Source organism: Gossypium hirsutum, chromosome D05 (genome assembly GCF_007990345.1).
Source record: "Gossypium hirsutum isolate 1008001.06 chromosome D05, Gossypium_hirsutum_v2.1, whole genome shotgun sequence".
In the NCBI taxonomy this organism is placed as follows: domain Eukaryota; kingdom Viridiplantae; phylum Streptophyta; class Magnoliopsida; order Malvales; family Malvaceae; genus Gossypium; species Gossypium hirsutum.
In genome coordinates this window covers 7,627,644-7,648,843 of record NC_053441.1, presented here as the reverse complement: position 1 = coordinate 7,648,843, position 21,200 = coordinate 7,627,644, and the positions used below count along the sequence as shown (strand labels likewise).

General features: G+C 31.8%; 4 protein-coding genes and 1 non-coding gene across 8 annotated transcripts; 3 read left to right on the top strand and 2 right to left on the bottom strand.

The window, feature by feature from the left end:
* Nucleotides 1-210: 210 nt before the first annotated feature.
* On the bottom strand, nt 211-2,548 carry LOC107906582 (ras-related protein Rab11C). Its single transcript, XM_016833619.2, has 3 exons — nt 2,289-2,548; nt 1,995-2,204; nt 211-941 (listed from the first exon to the last, which is right to left on the bottom strand). The coding sequence occupies exons 2-3, from the start codon at nt 2,157-2,159 to the stop codon at nt 456-458; spliced, it is 651 nt and encodes a 216-aa protein (XP_016689108.1). The 5' UTR covers nt 2,160-2,204; nt 2,289-2,548; the 3' UTR covers nt 211-455.
* An 8,389-nt stretch (nt 2,549-10,937) lies between these two features.
* Nucleotides 10,938-14,224, top strand: LOC107906584 (subtilisin-like protease SBT4.13). The gene is made up of 10 exons (XM_016833620.2): nt 10,938-11,194; nt 11,283-11,374; nt 11,461-11,552; nt 11,651-11,897; nt 12,002-12,506; nt 12,594-12,688; nt 12,781-12,993; nt 13,085-13,196; nt 13,275-13,488; nt 13,563-14,224. Exons 1-10 carry the CDS (start codon nt 11,096-11,098, stop codon nt 14,108-14,110), a joined length of 2,217 nt encoding a protein of 738 aa, XP_016689109.1. The 5' UTR covers nt 10,938-11,095; the 3' UTR covers nt 14,111-14,224.
* Nucleotides 14,225-14,593: 369 nt separating this feature from the next.
* LOC107906585 (protein THYLAKOID ASSEMBLY 8-like, chloroplastic) lies at nt 14,594-16,769 on the top strand. Its single transcript, XM_041093475.1, has 3 exons — nt 14,594-15,046; nt 15,443-15,833; nt 16,367-16,769. The coding sequence occupies exons 1-2, from the start codon at nt 14,669-14,671 to the stop codon at nt 15,830-15,832; spliced, it is 768 nt and encodes a 255-aa protein (XP_040949409.1). The 5' UTR covers nt 14,594-14,668; the 3' UTR covers nt 15,833; nt 16,367-16,769.
* A 1,234-nt stretch (nt 16,770-18,003) lies between these two features.
* Nucleotides 18,004-20,267, top strand: LOC107906586 (uncharacterized). 4 transcript variants are annotated; one of them, XM_016833622.2, is made up of 6 exons: nt 18,004-18,863; nt 19,292-19,373; nt 19,485-19,609; nt 19,709-19,784; nt 19,884-19,935; nt 20,021-20,267. In XM_016833622.2, exons 1-5 carry the CDS (start codon nt 18,741-18,743, stop codon nt 19,898-19,900), a joined length of 423 nt encoding a protein of 140 aa, XP_016689111.1. In that variant the 5' UTR covers nt 18,004-18,740; the 3' UTR covers nt 19,901-19,935; nt 20,021-20,267. The 4 variants fall into 4 exon arrangements, with proteins under 4 accessions (XP_016689111.1, XP_016689112.1, XP_040949408.1 ...); XM_016833623.2 differs by having other exon boundaries at nt 18,251-18,863; nt 19,485-19,606; XM_041093474.1 differs by having other exon boundaries at nt 18,339-18,863; nt 19,292-19,382; nt 19,485-19,606.
* A 239-nt stretch (nt 20,268-20,506) lies between these two features.
* TRNAD-GUC (transfer RNA aspartic acid (anticodon GUC)) lies at nt 20,507-20,578 on the bottom strand. The gene has a single exon. It is a non-coding gene; the product is annotated as a tRNA-Asp (tRNA).
* Between the last annotated feature and the right edge of the window lie 622 nt (nt 20,579-21,200).

Below are 21,200 nucleotides of genomic sequence, written 5' to 3'. Positions count from 1 at the left end.
GCACTCAAGGTCACAAAGCCTCATTCATTGTCAACACTGCCAATGCCTCATTTACTCGCATCATAAACTTTAATTAAGCCATGCATGTTAAAAGAGGTACAGGGAGACACTTTAAAGACAAGTGTGCCAGATCAGATAAAACCAATTACGCTTCCTGCCTTTTCTAATAGCGACATCTCACCAAAACAACTTTTGAAGTAACACGTTGAGTAACAGAGCAAAGTAAAACCAGGCGTTCCATTCTATTTCTACTAACAATTTATAGTTGTTTAAAACATCACAAGCTTCATATCACAATTCAGGTAATATATATATGTATTTTACATGTCTCCCTCTCAGCCAAAAATTGACAAAAACAGAAAAAGGGCCTACTTCCTAGCAAATATTTTTACCTTCTCAAATGTAACCTATGACCTTTTAAGGTAGAACAGCATCAAATGTAACCTATCACCTTTCTAAGTAGAACAGCATCCTCTCTTAGTGTTTCCTGATGTATCAGTGACATTAATGGTAGTTCCTTGGCCAGGAATTGCGGTACTAGCAGCTGCTTCCTGGGCTGCCAATGCCTTTTTGCTTATGATATGGTAGATCTCAGTCAATATAGTTCGGAATGCCTTCTCAATGTTGGTTGCTTCCAGTGCTGATGTCTCAAGAAATGAAAGACCTTCCCTCTCAGCCAGAGCTTGACCATCCTCCTCGGTAACAGCTCTGAGATGATTCAAGTCGGATTTATTTCCAGCCATCATGATGACAATGTTAGAATCTGCATGGTCCCTCAATTCACGAAGCCACCTTTGAACATTATCAAAGGTTTGCCTCTTCGTTATGTCATAGACCATAAGTGCACCAACAGCCCCTCTGTAGTACGCACTGGTGATGGCTCGATATCTCTCCTGACCTGCCGTATCCCAAATCTGTGCCTTGACAGTCTTTCCCTCTACCTATATCAGCAAAAACAATATAAATTCATTGCAAAATACAAACAACAATTTACCAATCTGCACCAATATGATTGCTAATTAACAAAGAACCCAAAGAAGGTTCTAATAAATCTGACATGACAGGCTGGAAAACACAGGAAAATGATGTTTTTTTCTCAGAGTCAAATGCTCAATCATGTAATGAGCCAATAAAAGCAACCATATACTCCCTGCCAGTGTAAATGAGAATAAAACGATATAAAAACAGCCTGGAGAAGTATAATAATGGAGAGTGGAAAAATTGCAAACGACAGACAAGTCGTTTGCTTGTTTTTTCACTAACAAAAGCCTTCTCATCCTTCCAACTTTGTTGCTTCAGTAAATAAAAGATTTTGCTTGCGAGGGCACTCTTTAAGATTACTATAAATAGTAATATCTCAACCTATGTATTGAAAATGATGAATGAAGTCGACAAGCACTTCATTTATTACAATACTCATTACTTTATAATATATTGACAATCCTTAAAGAGTGGCCCAATGATCCTTGTTACTTTGTTAGAAAACCCATAACTAAAATAGTTGAAACATGTAAAAAGACTCTTTGTATTGATCAACTTTTCAACACATCTTACATCCGCAATTTGTTCCTAAAAACAGAAATGGAATCCCTCAACTCAACCGTATGATTTAAGACTTTCACAGTAAAAGAACGACATAAAGCACCTTCGATGAGCATCATTATCCAGATATCTTTTCTCTTAACATTCAAAATGAACTTCCAAGTTAAAATCACAGTGTAGGATAAGGCAACCGGAATCATCACACGATATTTATTGAGATGATTTTTTATTTACTGAATATTCAATTAAGTGAACATAAGATTTCACAATCAACTTAATCATGCAAAAATTTACGAAGCTAAATCAGATCAGAAGTATTCAAGCACACTTCAAAATATCAAAGCTGAAGATACTTTTCAAGAGTTATTCATTTTTAGCAAAAGGAAATAACAGAAACTAAAAAACATACATGAAGATGAATAAACATGGAGTCGATTAAATAGATGAAAAACCTGGAGGGTTCTAGTAGCGAACTCGACGCCGATAGTGGATTTAGATTCCAAACAAAACTCGTTTCTGGTGAACCTAGAGAGAATATTCGTTTTTCCAACTCCAGAATCGCCGATCAACACGATCTTGAAAAGGTAATCGTACTCGTGATCTACTCTATGCGCCATTTTACCCTCTTTTTCTCTATATTCTTTATCCCTTCTCTCTCAAACCTGGAAGATCCCAAAAATTCAATCAATTCCACCCAAAAAGTAAACGAATAATAGAGAGATAGATCTTGAAACGATTAAACTTACCCGAAGCGGATAGATCGAGAAGAGAAGATTATCAATGTGAAAAACAGATAATTTTAGAGGATTTATTATAATAAAATTTTAGGGGGAAAAAAAGGAGAGAGAGAGACTGAAAAAAGAAGAAGGAAAAAGTGTAATCAAATGAGAGGAGACGGAAAAACCAATGACGATTGGAGAGAGGTGGAAAGGAGTGCCAGGGGATTTGATTTTGATGATTTTTCTATAAAATAATAGGTCAATTTCTGTTATTAGACCCTGTACTTTGAGTAAATTGTGAATTTAATACCTGTATTTTAATTTGATCAATTTTAATCCTTATATTTTTCAAATTTTGAAACTTTAGTCCTCATTCAATGGTATCAGTTAAATCTATTTGATTAAATTTATGTCATTAGTCCTATATTATCTGTAAAGTTATAGATTTAATCCACGTTCATCAATTGGATCATTCTTAGTGGTTATATTTTTTTAATTTTAAAATTTAGTCTTAATACAAATGGAACCCATTAAATTTATTAACTAATTTTTTTGAACAATATATTTTTATAATTTTTAAAAGACTAAATTAAATTTTTAGCATTTTTAAGGGGTAAAATATAATTTTATCATTACTAAATTAAAATTTTTAAAAAATTAAAAGGCTTAAATAAAAAATTTTCTTAAAAATTTTAGGGGTCAGAACGCCTATCAACCCCTGGCTACGGCCGTGTGTGATAATATTTTTTTTAATTTAATATTTTTCATTCGATTAGAATTAATATTTTCAAATTCTAAAAATATATTGAAAATTAACAAATTAAAGGTAAAAATACACAATTTACACAGAGTACGCAGAATTTGACAGAAAATAATATGTTATTGAGGTTTTCGCGTCCTTTTTTGCCTTTTTCAATTTTGGGGTGAAAACGGTGCCGCTTGAGTGGTAATTTTGTAAATAAAAAAAAAACTTGGAAGGACAAAAATGAATATTACGAGGCTGGTTGGCTGAATGAGTTGCTCTGATGGTGGATGTTAAGGGTGTTCATTCGGTTAATCGATCCGAAATAATATTAATTGAATTAACCGACTTTTTAAAATTTTTAACCGTTAATCGAATCGAAATTTTTTCAAAAAAAATTAACCGAACCGATCGGTTAATTCGGTCGGTTAACCGAATTAACCGAAAATTATTTTTTATTATTTTTAATTAAAAATTAACCGAATTAACCGGATTACCCGAATTAATCGAATTGAATCACTACATAATTAAATTATTTTTAGACTTTTAGACTTTAGTTTTAGTTTTAGAATTTTATTTTTATTTATTAAATTATTTGTAATTTTTATGATTGGGTTGTGTTGAATACTTGGGTTTGAATTGGGTTTAGGTGAATAGTGGTCTATTTATATATTATAATTTTATTTATTAATTTTTTCGGTTAAACCGAAAAAATTTGGTTAACCGACTGGTTTCGAATCGAATTAACCGTTAACTGAAAAATTAAAAAATAATTAACCGACCCCCGACCGAAAAAATTTGTTTAACCGACCGATTAACCAAATTCGATCGATTAACTGAATTTTTTCGGTTTTACCCGAATTTTGGACATCCCAAGATGTAGCACTTAGCAATATCAGCTAAGCATGTCTCTCTTCCTTCAATGTTCAATCCGGTTATTGAAAAAAAAGCGAAAAGCAACTCAGCATGTTACCGTAATATATTATATATAGTAGTCGGCGCAAATTTTAGACCCTTTATGTTTTTTTAATTAATTTTATATACTTAAATAATGTTTAAATTATAAATATTTCAGTAAATTATACTTTTATCAAAATGATTATTATAAATCCTAATTTATAAATATGTATAGAGCTTAAATTTCTTAGCACTCTATTATTGCAGATGAAAAATGAAATTTTATCAATACTATTGGATCTGAGAGTGCTCAATTATAATTAGAGCCATTTTCATTTCTAATCACTTGATCTCATTATACTTCATTTTCCATTCTTGAGTTAAAATATATATTTAAAAATATTTACTCAAACACCTTGTATGCATTGCTTTCTTATAGTTTTTTTTGTTCAATTCAAGTTTCTTTCTCTTTTGAGTTGTTTTTGTTATATTTTCGATGCCTTATAATTTTTGTAAGAATTCTTATCTTTTCAAGAGTTAGATAAATTTAAAACATTTTTAACATTGTTTTTATTTTTAAACTATGTTTTAATTTTTTTAAATTTTTATCATGATTTGAAAAATAATTTTATAATTAACATGTTTCGATATTTTAGTAGTATTTTATATTTTTAAAATTTGCGTTTAACTTTTTTATATTTATTAATTACATTTTTAAAGAAATTTTTGAATAGTTATTGTTAAGAAATCTAGTGAATTGTATATAAATTTGTTTAATTGCTAAAGTTATTATATTATTATTTTAAAATTATAACGTTAAAAATGATAGTAATATTATTATTTTTTTACAATACTTTAAAAATTGCAAGTCTCGATTATTTTAAGCTAATAAATATATAATTTTTTATGGCATAAATATATAATTATTATATATGTTGTTACTAAAAAAATCATAGTATTAAGCAAATAGATCATGATAAAAAAGTTTTAAAATTTTAATAATAATTTAAATTCCATGTAATATTTCCAAATTTAAAATAAATATAATGTGTATGTATGTAAATGGTAACACAAATTTGTAATATCATTGGTTAAGAGATGAACAAGGAAACGACTGTTGTCATGGGTCAAGATGCAAAGCCCGTGACTATCGCACACAATGTATTCCATGGAGGTTTATCATTGAGATGAGGATCATTTAGTTTATAAGAACTGACCCGATTCTAATAACTGATAAAGAAGCTTGGGTGGCCCAAACTAACTAGTCCGTTGCTTTAAGAGATTAAAGACTCATCTACAAAGTATGACCAAGTCAAAGATATACAATATTGGAGATAACTTGTAATATTAGAAGATATAATAAATGTAATCTTAGAGATATGATTTGTAAATAACTTTTAATCCTAGTAGTTGATGTAACTTAATCTTGACCGTTGGTTTTGGAAAAGTTCAACTATAAATAGAGAGTCTTCCTCTCACTTGTAAATCATCCATTGCATCTTAAATTCTTAAAAGAAATAGGATTCCAGAGAGCATTCTCTCAAACTCTCTCATGTGTTCTTAGCTTTTCCGTGACTTTGTTCTTATATTTCATATTTATTCATATTTGTTATTCGTTGGTGCTGAGAGTTAAGCTGACTTATACATTTTTTGAGCGAAAAAACTGCATAAGGCCACATAGATTGCATGGGAAAAATCTAAGTCCGTGACACTATCACCTTCATAAAATTTGAACCTCATTTAAATTAATTTAATATATTAATATTAAATTAAAACTTAAAAATGAAACTTATTATTTTTGAAAATTGCTAGGATTTCTTAATTATTTTACGTGTGTAAAATTTTAAATGAAATATAAATTTTTAAAAAGTTAAATGTTTTGAGAAACTTAAATTTTAACAACAAGCCGATTAAATCCTTTAAAGACTTTTTACATGTTGAAAAGTCATCGCCTAAATCAAATTTTTGTATAAATACATATGTGGAAGGTTTATAATAAAACAAAATAGAATATGGAAATTACAATTTTGACATTGCTGTAAATTAAGCTATTTTAATTAACTAAATACTTTTTTGAAATATATAGGTTTTTATATAACTAACATATAGTACAAATAAAAGGTAATATGATCATGTATAATTTGTTACTTGTTTTAAAGCAATATAACCATACATATTTTATCATTAAAAGTAAGCTTTTGGGCATAGGTAGAACTCGGCTGAGTTGAGTAGTGGAAAGGTTTAGGTAAAAATGTAAGATTAAAAAATGAGTTTAGATAAAAAAAAAGGTCCATTTTTTAAGTGAATTAGGCCTTAAGTAAGTTTTTTTTTTATTGTTCGGGCTTTACCCGAATTTGCAAAAGAAAACTTGCTATTTTTTGGTATTGTTTTTACTATTTTGTCACTGTGTTGGTTCCGCTTTGTTATTATATTGCTATTATTTTATTGTTATTGTTTGGAGATTGTATAATTATTATTTTATTGTTAATTTTGTTACTATTTTAGATGTATTTGTTTATTAAGTTGTATCTATGTTAGTGTTATTTAAGTATAAATAGTTTTTAAGTTTATTTTCAATTTGTTGAGAAACATTTATTTCAATGTTTTTAGTGTATTTGATGTGTTATATTAAAAAAAATTATTTTTATATAAAAATAATAATATAACAAAATTTTAATACAGGTGGGCTGAATCGAGCTCAGGTTTTAACATTTTTACCTGGGTTGAATTTGTGTAAAATTTAGGCCTACTTTTCGTCTCGAGTCAGACTTGAACCTAAAAAACGAGCCTCAAATTCTATTGAGACCTGATCTAGTCTATGATCACCTCTAGATATAAGGATAAATAAAAATAAAGATATTGATCTAAAATACAATGAATATTTAAAAAATTGATTTAATAGTGCTTGTAACTTAATGTATAATACAATAAAAATATTGCATATAAGTGAATTATTGTAGGAATAATTATAACGTACTATTGTTTTTGTAAGAATGTACCTAAAAGATATTAATATAATACAAAATATTTAAAATGCGAAGCAAAAAATGGTTTGAGTATAATAAACATATGTTTAATTAAATTAGAATATGTATAATAAAAATAAAGATATTGATCTAAAATACAATGAATATTTAAAAAATTGATTTAATAGTGCTTGTAACTTAATGTATAATACAATAAAAATATTGCATATAAGTGAATTATTGTAGGAATAATTATAACGTACTATTGTTTTTGTAAGAATGTACCTAAAAGATATTAATATAATACAAAATATTTAAAATGCGAAGCAAAAAATGGTTTGAGTATAATAAACATATGTTTAATTAAATTAGAATATGTATAAGAAAATAAAATTGGAATATAATTTAATTTTAAAATCATTATATAAAAAACGAATGAAAAAAATAATTAAATTACATTGGTTATTATGTAAGTTAATAATAAGCAAGATGTTGCTAGAAATGTCTCATGTAGTGGGTTTTTTATTCCCTTGGGCCGTGCAACTATCGGCTTTTCCTCTTCAACTGAAGTAGGTCAGTAAAACACATGTTTAGGGGCAGGTTTAACCAAGTGAAAGCCCCTTTTTTTCATTCATTCATTTCTTTTTTTGGTTAGTTGAGTTGTCCATGGGCTAGGCCGGGTGGTTAATTCGAAAAATGAGATGATTTGAGTAAAAATACAGTCTCAAATAATGGGTTTGGGAAAAAAATAAGATTCATTTAGAAAATGGACTGGGCCTCGATAAGGTTTTTGGCTTGGGCCTGGTCCGACCCGACCCAAATTTGTAATAAAAAATCATGCTGTTTTGCTACTTTTTATCACTGTTTTGCTATTATTTCACTATTATGTTGCTACTATTTTATTGTTAATGTTTGGTATTGTACAACATTTGTTTTATTTTTAATTTTGCTACTATTTTAGAGGTATTTGCTTGTTAAGTTACACTTATCTTAATGTTATTTAAGTAAGTATAAAAACTTTTTTTAATTTATTTTCATTTTGTTGGAGAAATATCTATTTTAATATTTTTAGTATATTTGGTGTATTATATTTTTTAAAAACTACATAAAAATATAAAATTAAAAAAAATTAATACAAACAAGCCGGACCGGGTTTTGGAAAAACTTAGGCCTAAAATTTTATCAAGGACTAGACTGGACTGGCCTGACCTGAACCATGGACAACTTTATGACAGTATAGTTGGGATAAATACCAAAACTGCACATGGACTATGGGTTAATATGCAATTGTATATATGAACTTTGATTTTGTGTAATTTTATACATGAAATTTTGATTTGATTCAATTCTTATAAATTATTAACACAATTATTGATATAACATCATTTTATGTTCATATATTGCATATATAAATAATTATATTTATCCAATATAAAAATAAATTGATGTTTATTTCTTTAAACGTGTATGATTAAATCAAAATTAATGTTTCAAGTATACATTTGAACCACAATTAGAGTTTCATGTGTATAATTGCAGCAAATTAAATTTCATGTATACAATTGCAGGTTTTTTACAAAAATATTATAAAAAAATAAAAAAATTACTAAAATGTTATAACTTTTTTTATTTACCAAAAATATATTTTTTTAATTTATCAAAATATATAAAAAAAACCAAAAAAACAAAAAAAAAATCTGACACCAGCCTGATTAAGCCAATTAAATTGGTGGCACCAAAGGTGCCAAATGAATTGGTATAATTGGCGGCACCATGGTGCCAAAGGAAAAAAAAGTGTGTAATTGCTTTCTAAGTCCTCATTGTTTATTATTTTCTTTTTATTCCCCTTCAACTCATTTTTTATTTAATAACTCTATTTTAATTTAATAAACTATTCTCATTTAATAACTCTATTTTAATTTAATAAACTATTAAGTAATACTTAATTTTTTTAAATTAAAATAGAGTTATTAAATGAGAGAATTCTAATTAAGTGACTATCTGCAGTTTTAAGGACCTGATATGCAAATTTACCATTTTAAATTTTGAAAGTGAATTGCTGCTGCTTGCGCACTAAAATTGAAATGTGGCTAATTGCCTTCTAAGCCCTCCTTATTTATTATTTTCTTTTTATTCCCCTTCAACTCATTTTTTTATTTAATAACTCTATTTTAATTTAATAAACTATTATCATTTAATAACTCTATTTTAATTTAATAAACTATTAAGTAATACTTAATTTTTTGAAATTAAAATAGAGTTATTAAATGAGAGAATTCTAATTAAGTGGCCATCTGCAGTTTCAAGGACCTGACATGCAAATTTACCATTTTGAATTTTGAAAGTGAATTTCTGCTGCTTGCGCACTAAAGTTGAAATGTGGCTAATTGCCTTCTAAGCCCTCCTTATTTATTATTTTCTTTTTATTCCCCTTCGACTCAATTTTTATTTAATAACTCAATTTTTATTTAATAAACTATTCTCATTTAATAAATCTATTTTAATTTAGTAAAATATTAAGTAATACTTAATTTTTTAAATTAAAATAGAGTTATTAAATAAAAAATTGAGTTGAAGGGGAATAAAAAGAAAATAATAAATAAGGAGGGCTTAGAAGGTAATTAGCCACATTTCAATTTTAGTGCTCAAGCATCAGCAATCACTTTCAAAATTCAAAATGGTAAATTTGCATGTCTGGCCCTTGAAACTGCAGATGGTCACTTAATTAGAATTCTCTTATTTAATAACTCTATTTTAATTTAAAAAATTAAGTATTACTTAATAGTTTATTAAATTAAAATAGAGTTATTAAATGATAATAGTTTATTAAATTAAAATAGAGTTATTAAATAAAAAAATGAGTTGAAGGGGAATAAAAATAATAATAAATAAGGAGGACTTAGAAAACAATTACACATTTTTTTTCCTTTGGCACCATGGTGCCGCCAATTACATTGGCACCATTGGTGCCACCAATTTATTTGGCACCTTTGGTGCCGCCAATTTAATTGGCCTGATCAGGCTGGTGTCAGATTTTTTTTTTGTTTTTTGGTTTTTTTTTGATATATTTTGGTAAATAAAAAATATATACATATATTTTGGTAAATAAAAAAAAGTTATAACATTTTAGTTATTTTTTTTTATTTTTTTTATAATATTTTTGTAAAAAACCCATACAATTGCACATTAAATCAAAGTTCATTTATAATTTTGAGATTCATCCCCACCGTAGTTCCAAAAATGTCATTTTGTTTCTTTCTATTTTTTCTTCACTTAAAACCCCTAAATTAACCCTAGCCGTCATTGCTACTCCGTTGTACTCAGATGGTCCTTTTCGGCAACCGTCAAAGATTCTGCTTCCTCTCCCTTTTCTCCATTGTTTACCATGTGACACAACAGATTAGTTAATAGTGTCAGATCAGCACAAAGTAACGATATTAATGTGGAAGTGTCAACTTGATTATCAGAATATGAATTCAGAGACCAACTAGTTCCAAAAAAAATTTTAGAGAACAAGTAGGTACAAATGGACAATTCCGAGGGCTAGATTATATAATTGATTTAATATAAAATTTGATTTCATATGTATTAGAACTGAATTCCAAAGTAAAATGGATTCATATAATTGAAACACGATAAAACCATTCCAGCTAAGTCTTGAATCAATTATCTTTTTTAACTCGTACAAGTTAAAACCGATTATGGTATAGCAGATTATAAGTCATGTTTGGACATTTCAAAACCAATGTGTTCAAATCTGTTGAAGTTCAGCAAACAAGTAGAATTAGGCTAAAATTTGGCAATTTTGTCAAATTCACATGAATGGCAAAAAATGAGTACAGATACCAGAAAGGAGTATACCAAATCTCAATGATTTGTGTGCTTTTAATGGATTTTATTTCATAAATCTCAATTAACGTAGTAATTGATATCCTTTAATTATATTATAGGAAGTAGACATTTTACAGATGATAAAAAGTCAAAGAAATGATTTGTTTTTAAGGAAACTAATCAAATTATGCTTTATTTGAAGATTCACAAGTGATTGCTAGATGTTGTAATTCATGAAATTTCTTTACTTATATGAAAGAACATTGAATTACTTAATTAGCCCTAAATTTCTCTCCAAAATAAATTGATAGAGAAAATCCGGGATATTTGATACTGGATCATGTCCTGAACCCCATATAAGAAGCACCAACTTGTCTGGATACACTGCAAATATACCAATGGCCAGTTACAGGTTTCAGCTGTTTCTAAACATTTCCTTCTTCCTTACACTTGCGATTGGCCAATCGTCCATAGCAGCAGCTAATGATGATAGAAAGGCAAGTGTTGTGTTTGTGACTTAACAACGGGTAATAAATATGATGATACTGTCTGTGATTTTATTTGATAAGAAAATGATCGATGCAGGCTTACATTGTTTATATGGGATCGGCTCCTGAGGGGGAATATCTTGCAACTTCCAGGCAACGAACTATGCTTCAAAAAGTTATCAGGGGAAGGTAACCTTTTATTATCATTATTTATTTATGGATTCAGAGATGAATCTTAACTCTTACTTGATCATATTCTTTCGAAATATATGTAGTTCTGTGGAAGAATCCATGATCAGAAGTTACAGAAGGAGCTTGAATGGGTTTGCTGCCAAGCTCACTGAGGAGGAAGTAGAAGAACTGGCCAGTACGTGTTTTTCAAACTGCTGTTATTAATGGTGATTATTGTTGTAATTGATTTTAATGAGGCCTGTTTAATTTAAAATTATAATATGATATGTGCAGACATGAAAGGAGTAGTCTCCATTATTCCTAATCGAATTTACCACCCTCGGACAACAAGGTCATGGGATTTTATGGGTTTTAGTAATACTGTTAGACGCAATCCCACCGTTGAGAGCAATGTCATTATAGGTGTCATTGACAGTGGGATCTGGCCTGAGCTACCAAGTTTCAGTGATAAAGGTTTTGGTCCCCCTCCGAAGAAATGGAAGGGTGTTTGCAGAGGCGGCAAAAACTTCACTTGTAACAAGTACATTACCTTCAGAATTTTCTCACTTTATTTATTGATAGTTTCATATGTTCATGAATAATTTGATATAAAAATTGTCTTACTTGACATGGTTTCTGCTTCAGCAAGGTCATCGGTGCTCGGTTTTACAAGTCAGTGCCATCTGGTGATGAGTCTGCAAGAGACAATTCGGGTCATGGTACCCATACAGCGTCAACAGCAGCCGGGAATGTGGTAAAGGATGTTAGCTTTTTCGGACTTGCACAAGGTACAGCAAGAGGAGGGGTTCCCTCTGCAAGGATTGCTGCATACAAAGTTTGCCATAAAAAAGGGTGTGAATCAGTGGATATCCTTGCAGCTTTCGATGATGCTATCGCTGATGGTGTTGATATTTTATCAGTGTCACTAGGATCAGCTGAATCAACAGAATTCTTTGATGATGTCATCGCCATTGGTTCTTTCCATGCAATGGAGAAAGGAATACTTACTCTGAATTCTGCAGGCAATAATGGTGTAGCAGGACCACTTGGGGTTGAAAGTGTTGCTCCTTGGATGGTTGCTGTTGCAGCAAGTACCACGGACCGTAGATTATCCACCAAAGTTGTTCTCGGGAATGGCAAGACCTTAAATGTAAGCAGCATCTTAAACTCAGCCTCTTGCTCATCAATCATTCCGTACTCTTTCATAAGCTTTATAGCATAATCTTTGATCCAACAGGGATTTTCAGTTAATCCTGATACTTTCAATGGAAAAAAGTTGCCTTTACTTTATGGACGTGAAGTTTCAAGTATCTGCTCTGAAGATGATGCTAGGTTTGTGCAATTTAACATAATATGTTAAATTTCGTTTGTTCCAATACACAGTATTCAGTGTATTAGCCAAAAATATTTATCTTTCCTTACAGGTTGTGCAACGAATCATGTGTCGACAGTAAACTAGTTAAAGGAAAGATTGTTTTGTGCGATAATTCCGGAAGTGATTCTGTAGTTTATAGTGCTGGTGCTGCAGGGTCAATTGTTCTAGATGACCTACCCGTGTCTTTTATTACACCATTGCCTTCGCCTGGTTTAAACGCTAGAGACTATGATTTGCTGTTGTCCTACAAGAATTCAACCAAGTATGTTGTATGCTAAAGTTTAATTTTTCAGTGTGGCTAGCAACCTTCCAGGATTGTTTGAATGACTTTGTTTCTTTATCCTATGTTTTAGGAACCCTGTTGCAGAAATATTGAGAAGTGAATCCATTAAAGAATCATATTCTCCGGTGGTTGCTCAATTCTCCTCACTTGGGCCTAATTTTATTGCACCTGATATTCTCAAGGTATACAGTTTTTAATTCGCATTTCTAATAAAGTTGAAGAATTGAAACATATCTTATACCGATTTTTATTTTCTACAGCCGGATATAACAGCTCCAGGAGCCGAAATTTTAGCAGCCTATTCGCCAATCTCATCACCTAGTGGTTCACCTCTAGATAAAAGGCGAGTAAAATATAGTATATTATCAGGAACCTCAATGTCTTGCCCTCATGTTGCTGGTATAGCCGCATATGTTAAAACATTTCACCCAGATTGGTCTCCCTCAGCCATCAAATCTGCTCTCATGACTACTGGTATATAAATTTTGTATATCCATGGTTTAAACAAATCAATATTCATGTCTGACCATTTTTTTCTTTGTTGTTAGCGTGGGCAATGGATAGAACCAAAAACCCAGATGGTGAAATATCTTATGGATCGGGGCATGTCAACCCTGTAAGAGCCATCGTTCCAGGACTTGTATACGAAACTTCGAAGGAAGATTACATAAAACTGATGTGCAGTTTGGGATACACTCAAGATAATATAAAGCAAATTTCAGGAGAGATCAGTGCTTGCCCTGTGAAATCTAAAAATGTTCCAGCAAGGGATATGAATTATCCTTCATTGGCAGCTTCAGTCCCAGCCGTCAAGTCTTTTACTGTTAGTTTTCGTAGAACAGTCAAGAATGTTGGCCTTCCAAACTCTATTTACAGGGTTCAAATCTCTCCAAACCCAAAACTTAAAGTTGAAGTGGTGCCTAAGGTTTTGACTTTCAAGGCATTGAAAGAGACCAAAACTTTTACTGTTACTGTTAGTGGTGGAGGTTTATCAGCAAAGTCTATGGAGTCTACTACATTGGTCTGGTCGGATGGGACACATATTGTTAGAAGTCCAATTGTTGTACATACATATCCTAGTATTAAGTCTAGTTAATTCTTTGTTTAGATTGTCATCTTTTTTGTTCTCTAATAAGGATTCCTTCACGGATTGCGTTATGTATTTGCATTTTATTATGTCGTAAGTTTATAAAATATTTTTTCCCATCTATATAATATTCTGTTATTTTATTATGTATATATTACCTAATTACGTATATCACAACTATGAATAATCCCTAAGCTTTCATTTTTTTTACTATAAAGTCCAAAATTGAGTAGCGTAACATAATTATTAATAAACAATAGGATAAATTAAAATACTTGCAAAAGGTATAAACTATGATAACACCATTAACTTAGTAGGCCTTACTAAAATTTTTTTTGAGTGATGATGTCATTGTGATATCTTCATCTAACACATAGGGAATAAGTGACTAAATTTTAAAAAAAATGAAGTTAAAGGACCAAATTGGTGAACAGCCCTTAACCTTGTCCTGACCTGGGTAGAAAAAACATTTAAGGATCAAAATGAGAAAAACGGAGTATAATTTAAGGACTTGGGAGTATTTTTCTTCTCCTAAACCCTTCACATTCCCGTATTCTACCGGCTCTAATGGCAACTCGCGCCTTTTCAAAATCGAAGTTCCCAATTTTAACGTCAATCCTCCTTCAAAACCTCACGAAAAACAGTATTACGAGGTCCCCGTTTCTTGTAAAACCTCAAATTCCACCTGTACAACCCGATTTCCATAAACCCATTTCAGGGTTTAAGCAATATCATGATGGGAGACCGAGAGGTCCCCTTTGGAAAGGCAAAAAGCTGATAGGGAAAGAAGCCCTTTTTGTAATATTGGGTTTAAAGAGATTTAAGGATGATGAAGATAAAGTTCTGAAATTTATCAAAACCCATGTTTTAAGGCTGTTGAAGATGGATTTGATTGCTGTTCTTTCAGAGCTTGAACGTCAAGAGGAGACTTCTCTGGCTGTAAAGGTACTCCTTGCATTTTCACTTCCATTAATTCTTTTAATTTTCTCTTATTTGGGTTTTTCTGGACTCTTTTGCATTCTTCGTTTTTCTCTGAGTTAGAGTGAAATGAGATTGCTTTTATTTTGTTTGATCAAATGCTTGAGAGAGATTTTTAATATTTCTTGGTGAGCATTGAATTTCCGGCCCATTATCCAGAAAACCCTAATGCCTTTTTGCACTGAAATTATGTAATTCCTTTTTCAGTACACTAATATATATAGTTATTGAGCATGAGAATGGGTGTTTTTATTGTTGCATACACAGAGTACTTAATCGGGTTTTCTCCTTGTGAAGTAGATAAAGTTGCTTCTGAGTTATAATATCATCTGCTTGATATTTTGTATCTTGCTGCATTTTCAGGTTTTTGAGGTGATTCAAAAGCAAGACTGGTATACACCTGACGTCTATTTGTATAAGGACTTGATTATTGCATTAGCGAGATGCAGGAAAATGGATGAAGCAATGAAGTTATGGGAATCTATGAGAAAGGAAAATCTGTTCCCTGATTCTCAGACATACACCGAGATCATTAGGGGATTCCTGAGGGACGGTTCTCCTGCCGATGCAATGAACATATATGAGGATATGATAAAATCTCCGGATCCACCAGAGGAGTTGCCATTCAGGATTTTACTAAAGGGGCTTCTGCCACATCCTCTTTTGAGGAACAGAGTTAAGAAAGACTTTGAGGAGCTCTTTCCAGAAAAGCATGCTTATGATCCTCCAGAAGAAATTTTTGGCAGATGTTGAGGTTTGCATAGTGACCCATGCTCTTTCTAGTTTTTGTGTTTTCTTTCTTTAATTTCATTTTTTAAAGAAATAACAGTAATAATTGGTGACGACGAATTGACATTTTTTAGGGTAATTTGGTTAATAATTCATTAAGAAAGCTTTGTACATGCAAGCAGCTAACTTAACCATGTCAACTCTGAAACTATCAACTTTTTCTTACCAGGATGTTGGCATCAGCTATTACCTCTGTTGAACCAGTGCTTCTTGTGCACTCAAATGTGTTACTTATTAGGTGATCTATGCATATGATGTGTCCTAGTGCTTGACTGAATGGATCTTCTAGGATCATTGCAATCTTTATCTGTTTTTGTGAGAACCAATAGTTTTTGTTAGTTCAGTGTTATTAGTTAATCACTTGATGCCACTAAACTAATCATTTGGAAAAGAACTGGTAATGCAGTTCTCCATTTGACAAATGCACTGGATTACACTAATCTATTATATGACGTGTTTTTTTATTTTTTATTTTGATTCAATTTTCATTGGTTTCAGGGCTTCAAATGAGTGATCTTGATCGCATAGGGTTGATAGAAACTCGTACGGTTAAGACAGCAATGCTTTACAAGGAGGAAGCAAAGAATGAGTTACTCCATTGAAGAAGATCTTATATTGGAGATAATTTCCTGTTCAGAGATAGCATGGTCGACATGTCTGTGTCATTAAGGAGTTCTCCCATCTTAAGACTGCGGTGTACCTTAGAACATGTCTTGGACTCATTCACGTTAAAGTTTGCCCTTGATTTATTGCTAGATGCACATGGAAGATGGATAACATTTGTTGGGCTCATTCTTGAGACCCAACAGTTGCTGTATAATGTCCTGTTCATGTTATAATGGTGACAATGTTTATATTTACATTATAACTCGTATTATAAATTTGTTTGATGATCATGCTATGGTCGGTGTTTTCACTATTTTTTTGTGTTATGTTTGCATTATGTTATCATGTCCTTATCCTCTAGCAGGTTGCCTAAACAATGATAGCCAATTGGCGATATTGCTGTAAGATCGATGAATAAATAAGTAAAGAGTTTGCTTTATAAGGAAGGAGATGAAAGGAAAAAGAGGATGAGATACTCGAACTATTATTGAAAGTTTGAAACCTTCATCAAGGAAAAAAGTTGTTTGTTTCAAGCTAATACATATGGGTGCAAGAAGAATTTTGATTATTCTTGGTGAACCCGATTCTGCATATTATTTCTCACAACTCATTATTGGATTCACAAATTTGATATGGATTCCCCCCCTCCCCCCAAAAACAATGAAAGCGTAGTTCATAAGATAAATATCAGTAGATGGTAAAGTTTTTTGATATGATTGAATCCGAGATGTTTTTTTAAGAAACATGATATGTTAATAAAATTTCAGTTTACGGATGGAAACATGTTGCATGAGATTACAAATTGAAGCTCCATCAAACAAAATCCCAGCATGCTCTCTCAACCATTACTTCCCAAGATGAGATCATCATGACCGAAAATGACCACAACGCTGGATATTTTTTTCCAGGAAAATTCAGTCAAACTATCACTCTCCAAATTGGTTGAGCTGACGCATCACCTTTATCTCTATGAATATTCAATCTTATTTTAGTCCCAAAACATCACCAACTTTGCTCTTAATAACATGCAATTTGCACATAATATGTGAGATTGGATAATGATATCTCAAAACCCCCCAATCGGAAACCGATTTCGATTTGGATAAGTTTAAAATGCGGATAAGTGATGGTTTATTCCTAATGGAAAATCTGGCTCCTCTTAATTGAACCCATTTTCTTTAAAGTAATGATTATAATAATAATTGAACCCATTTAATGACAGACAGCCAAAAAGGAAAGCAGAGAAGGCAAAGAGGATTTGGTGGTAAGCAATTTAGTATCTTCGTCATGCCAAATACATCAATATGATTAGTTAGGTAGCTTCAATTTCAAGTATAAATAATAATCTCATTTAAATGCTATTTTAGTGTCGAACTTTGGTATTTAAAAGAGAATAATTAAAGGTCAATAACTATTAAGGGCACATAAAAAGGAAAAGGATGAGTGAGTGGGGAAATTAAACCTTATCTAGTTATCTTGTTGCATGTGAGTCAAAAGAATAGAGATCTCTTCAAATCTTTCATTCAACCCATCTTGAAGCTATATCCAAAGAATTCATTCCCTGAATTCGGGTTTAACACTTTTGGTTCATACTTCATACAAATCATATTATTAAAAAGTTGTATATATTCACTAAAAATGAAATTCGATGTAAAGAAGAAAAGAAAATCATTCCCTGGACATGAAGGGTCAAGTACTTGTTAGGGAAGGACGGTTTAGTTGGGTTTGTTTTTGACCCTATAGAGCCAAGAGAGGCTGCATTTATCCATTTGAGTACAGATGGCAGTAAACGGTAAGCCAGTTAGGATGCCAAGTGGACCACCCGTGGCACTTATCCCTTACTATAGTTGAAAAAAAGTAAGATTGAGAGAATAAACTGTGAATGAGAGGAAACTTAATAGCAAAATTCCTTCATTTCTTTTGATTTTAAAAGAGAAAAAAGAAAAAGAAGGGAATTCTTTACCATAGTCATACAACACCTTTTTTGGTTTGATGATGATAGGCACATGGGCTGCACTGCAGTGTCAACTAATTTTGAGTGTATATATTTGATGGTCTACTGAGACAGTTATACATCCCTCCCATATACTGTGATCGTCACGTGCACTGCTCATTTCCCTTTGTATTTTCTCTGCAAATCTTATCTGTTTTTCTTTCTTTCTTTCAACTGGTGTAGTCTTTTCTTGGAAGGCGTTGGTACACTGTATTTGATTTAGTTTTTGGACCTTTGTTTTACTTCGGGGCTGGTTTCAAAGAAGAAAAAGCAATGGAGACTAAGAGACAAGTTGGTTCTTCTTCCTCGTTCACAGCTGATCTTTTTGGCTCCAAAGATTCATCATCTTCATCATCAAAAGGGATTTTCAGTTCCATTTTTCCACCTCCATCTTCGGTATATACATATACTTTCTTTTTGCGTTGGTGATTGTATTTGTTATGGTTTTATTTCTTTTGAATCTTTTCAGTTCCTTTCTTGCTTCTCTTCGTATATTCAATCCTGCTGATTAGACACTAGACATGTTTTAGTACATTATTCATGCTACCAAGTTTTATTGTATTATGGTATATGTAGGGTTAACAGTTTTAAGAAAGTTTGAAAAGGTTAATTTTTGTCTAATAAGGGTATGAGCTTTTCAGGATGTTATTGACATGCTCCAGTAAATTTCCTTTTTTTTTTTCTGACATGTACACTAGTCTTTAAAACTGAAGCTGAAAGGTCTCATATTTCGAAGTTACTCAGACTTTTCAAATAGTATTGGACAATCATGGCCGACACATATTTTTGGTCTAAATTAGAGGTTTCTTTGTATGAAATTTCAGGTTGGAGGGAAGAACTCCTCAGGCTCCAAGGTGCTGGAATCATGGCCAAAGCAGCCTTTAGAAGGTTCAGCTTGGAGACAAGGTATGCAAGGTTATTGATCTGTGTGTGTGTGAGTATACTGTATATATATGTTTCACTAATCTCCTATAACTTTGTCTGATTAATCTTTTCTTTTTGGTTCATATAATGTAGCTCCACTGCCAAACAAGGAAGAAAGGGTTGAACCATGCCATTTAAGTTCATCTCTTTACTACGGTGGGCAGGACTTGTATTCCCATCCCTCGACTTGCCAAACATCTACAACATCGTATCCGGTTGTGAGTCTCGACATATCAAACTCTGATATGAAAACTAGTTTCTGATACATGTGTATATATGAAAGTAATTATTGTATATATTTTGGTGAATGACTATAGTTTAAAAAAGATGGGGGAGAAGATGACACTAAAGGAAACAATTCAATGGATGCTTCTAGAGGGAATTGGTGGCAAGGTACTGATTTTCTATTTGAAAGCTTCAAGTTGGTGATCAACGAAATTCTGGGTTTAGAGTTATTCCTATATCTCAAACACTTGACTTGGATTTCTACAGGTTCGCTTTATTATTAGAGCCTAGATTTCCTATGCACCTGAAATTCTCCAAGGTATTCGGATTCTCAATAAACTTGTCTGAAGATTTCAGTTGAGTTTCTTACACTAACACACTTTGTTAATCCTGAAAATTTGCAGGAATTCATAAAGCAAAGCAAAGCCAATAATTATGGAAGAACATAAAAGCATGAATAAGTTGCCGACTCTTTGGATTTCAAATCGTTTCAGTAATACCTTTTTCATAATTTTTCTCTGGAAAATGAAGCTTGAGAAGTCCTTTATATGTAAAAGATCATGCTTGAGATTCTGTATCAAAAATACCATATTTTTGCTTTGTATCAAAGTTGCACAGCAAAAATTGAAAAACAAGTATCTTTTTCCACAATTCATGCAAAGGCACTACTCAAGTCAATACTCATCATCCGTCTCCATATCCAAATAATAGAAATAAAAGAAAAAAACTGTAAAGACTCCAACAACTCAAAAAAGTCCTCAAACTGAAATCTGCAACGAAGCCAAAACCGACCTCTAACAACAACGAAAATCTGAAACCAACATCACACAAGACAGGCACGAATTCCATGCCCAGTGATGTCTTTTTTGCAGGGGGAAAAAAAAGCGTTTCGCCGTTGCCGGGGATCGAACCCGGGTCGCCCGCGTGACAGGCGGGAATACTCACCACTATACTACAACGACCTTGTTGATGAGAGGTCTTCAAAGTTATTTTATAAATAAAAAGCATTTAAGAGAAGCTTTAATAGAACAACGTCTAGTTTGATACACGTTGTAACAACTGATACTGTTTTTTCTTTTTTTGTTTCAAGAGAGGTACTGAGTTTTCTTTCTTACAATAACTTGTGCGCTAGATCCTTGTCCTCCAACTGGCTTGGTCGAAGGAGGTAGAGGAAATGGGAAATGGCAAGAATAAATGCAAGTTGGTTGCATCAGTGATGTGACCAAAGGATCGAATAATATTCGTCAAGGCACCATTAGTTTCTGCATGATATCCATCTATGGTTTAAGAAGCCAATACAAAATCAATCAAGTTGAAAATTCTGTCGTACTCTTTTATCTTTCTCTGCCTAATTGGACTGCCTGTGTTTTAGGGAAATTGGGCTTCAGAGCCTTAGATTTTGGCCCCAAAATGAAGTTTCACGCTCTGTTATTGAGTGCAGGAGCTTTAACCAATTGGGCCATTGAACTTAAATAAGTGAAAGCCGAAAGCTAAAAAATGATAAACCACTTTTAACTTATATGTACCAAATCTTTCCAACCAAAATCTCTGTTCATTCTCACCTGCTCCCATTAATCAGCTTTA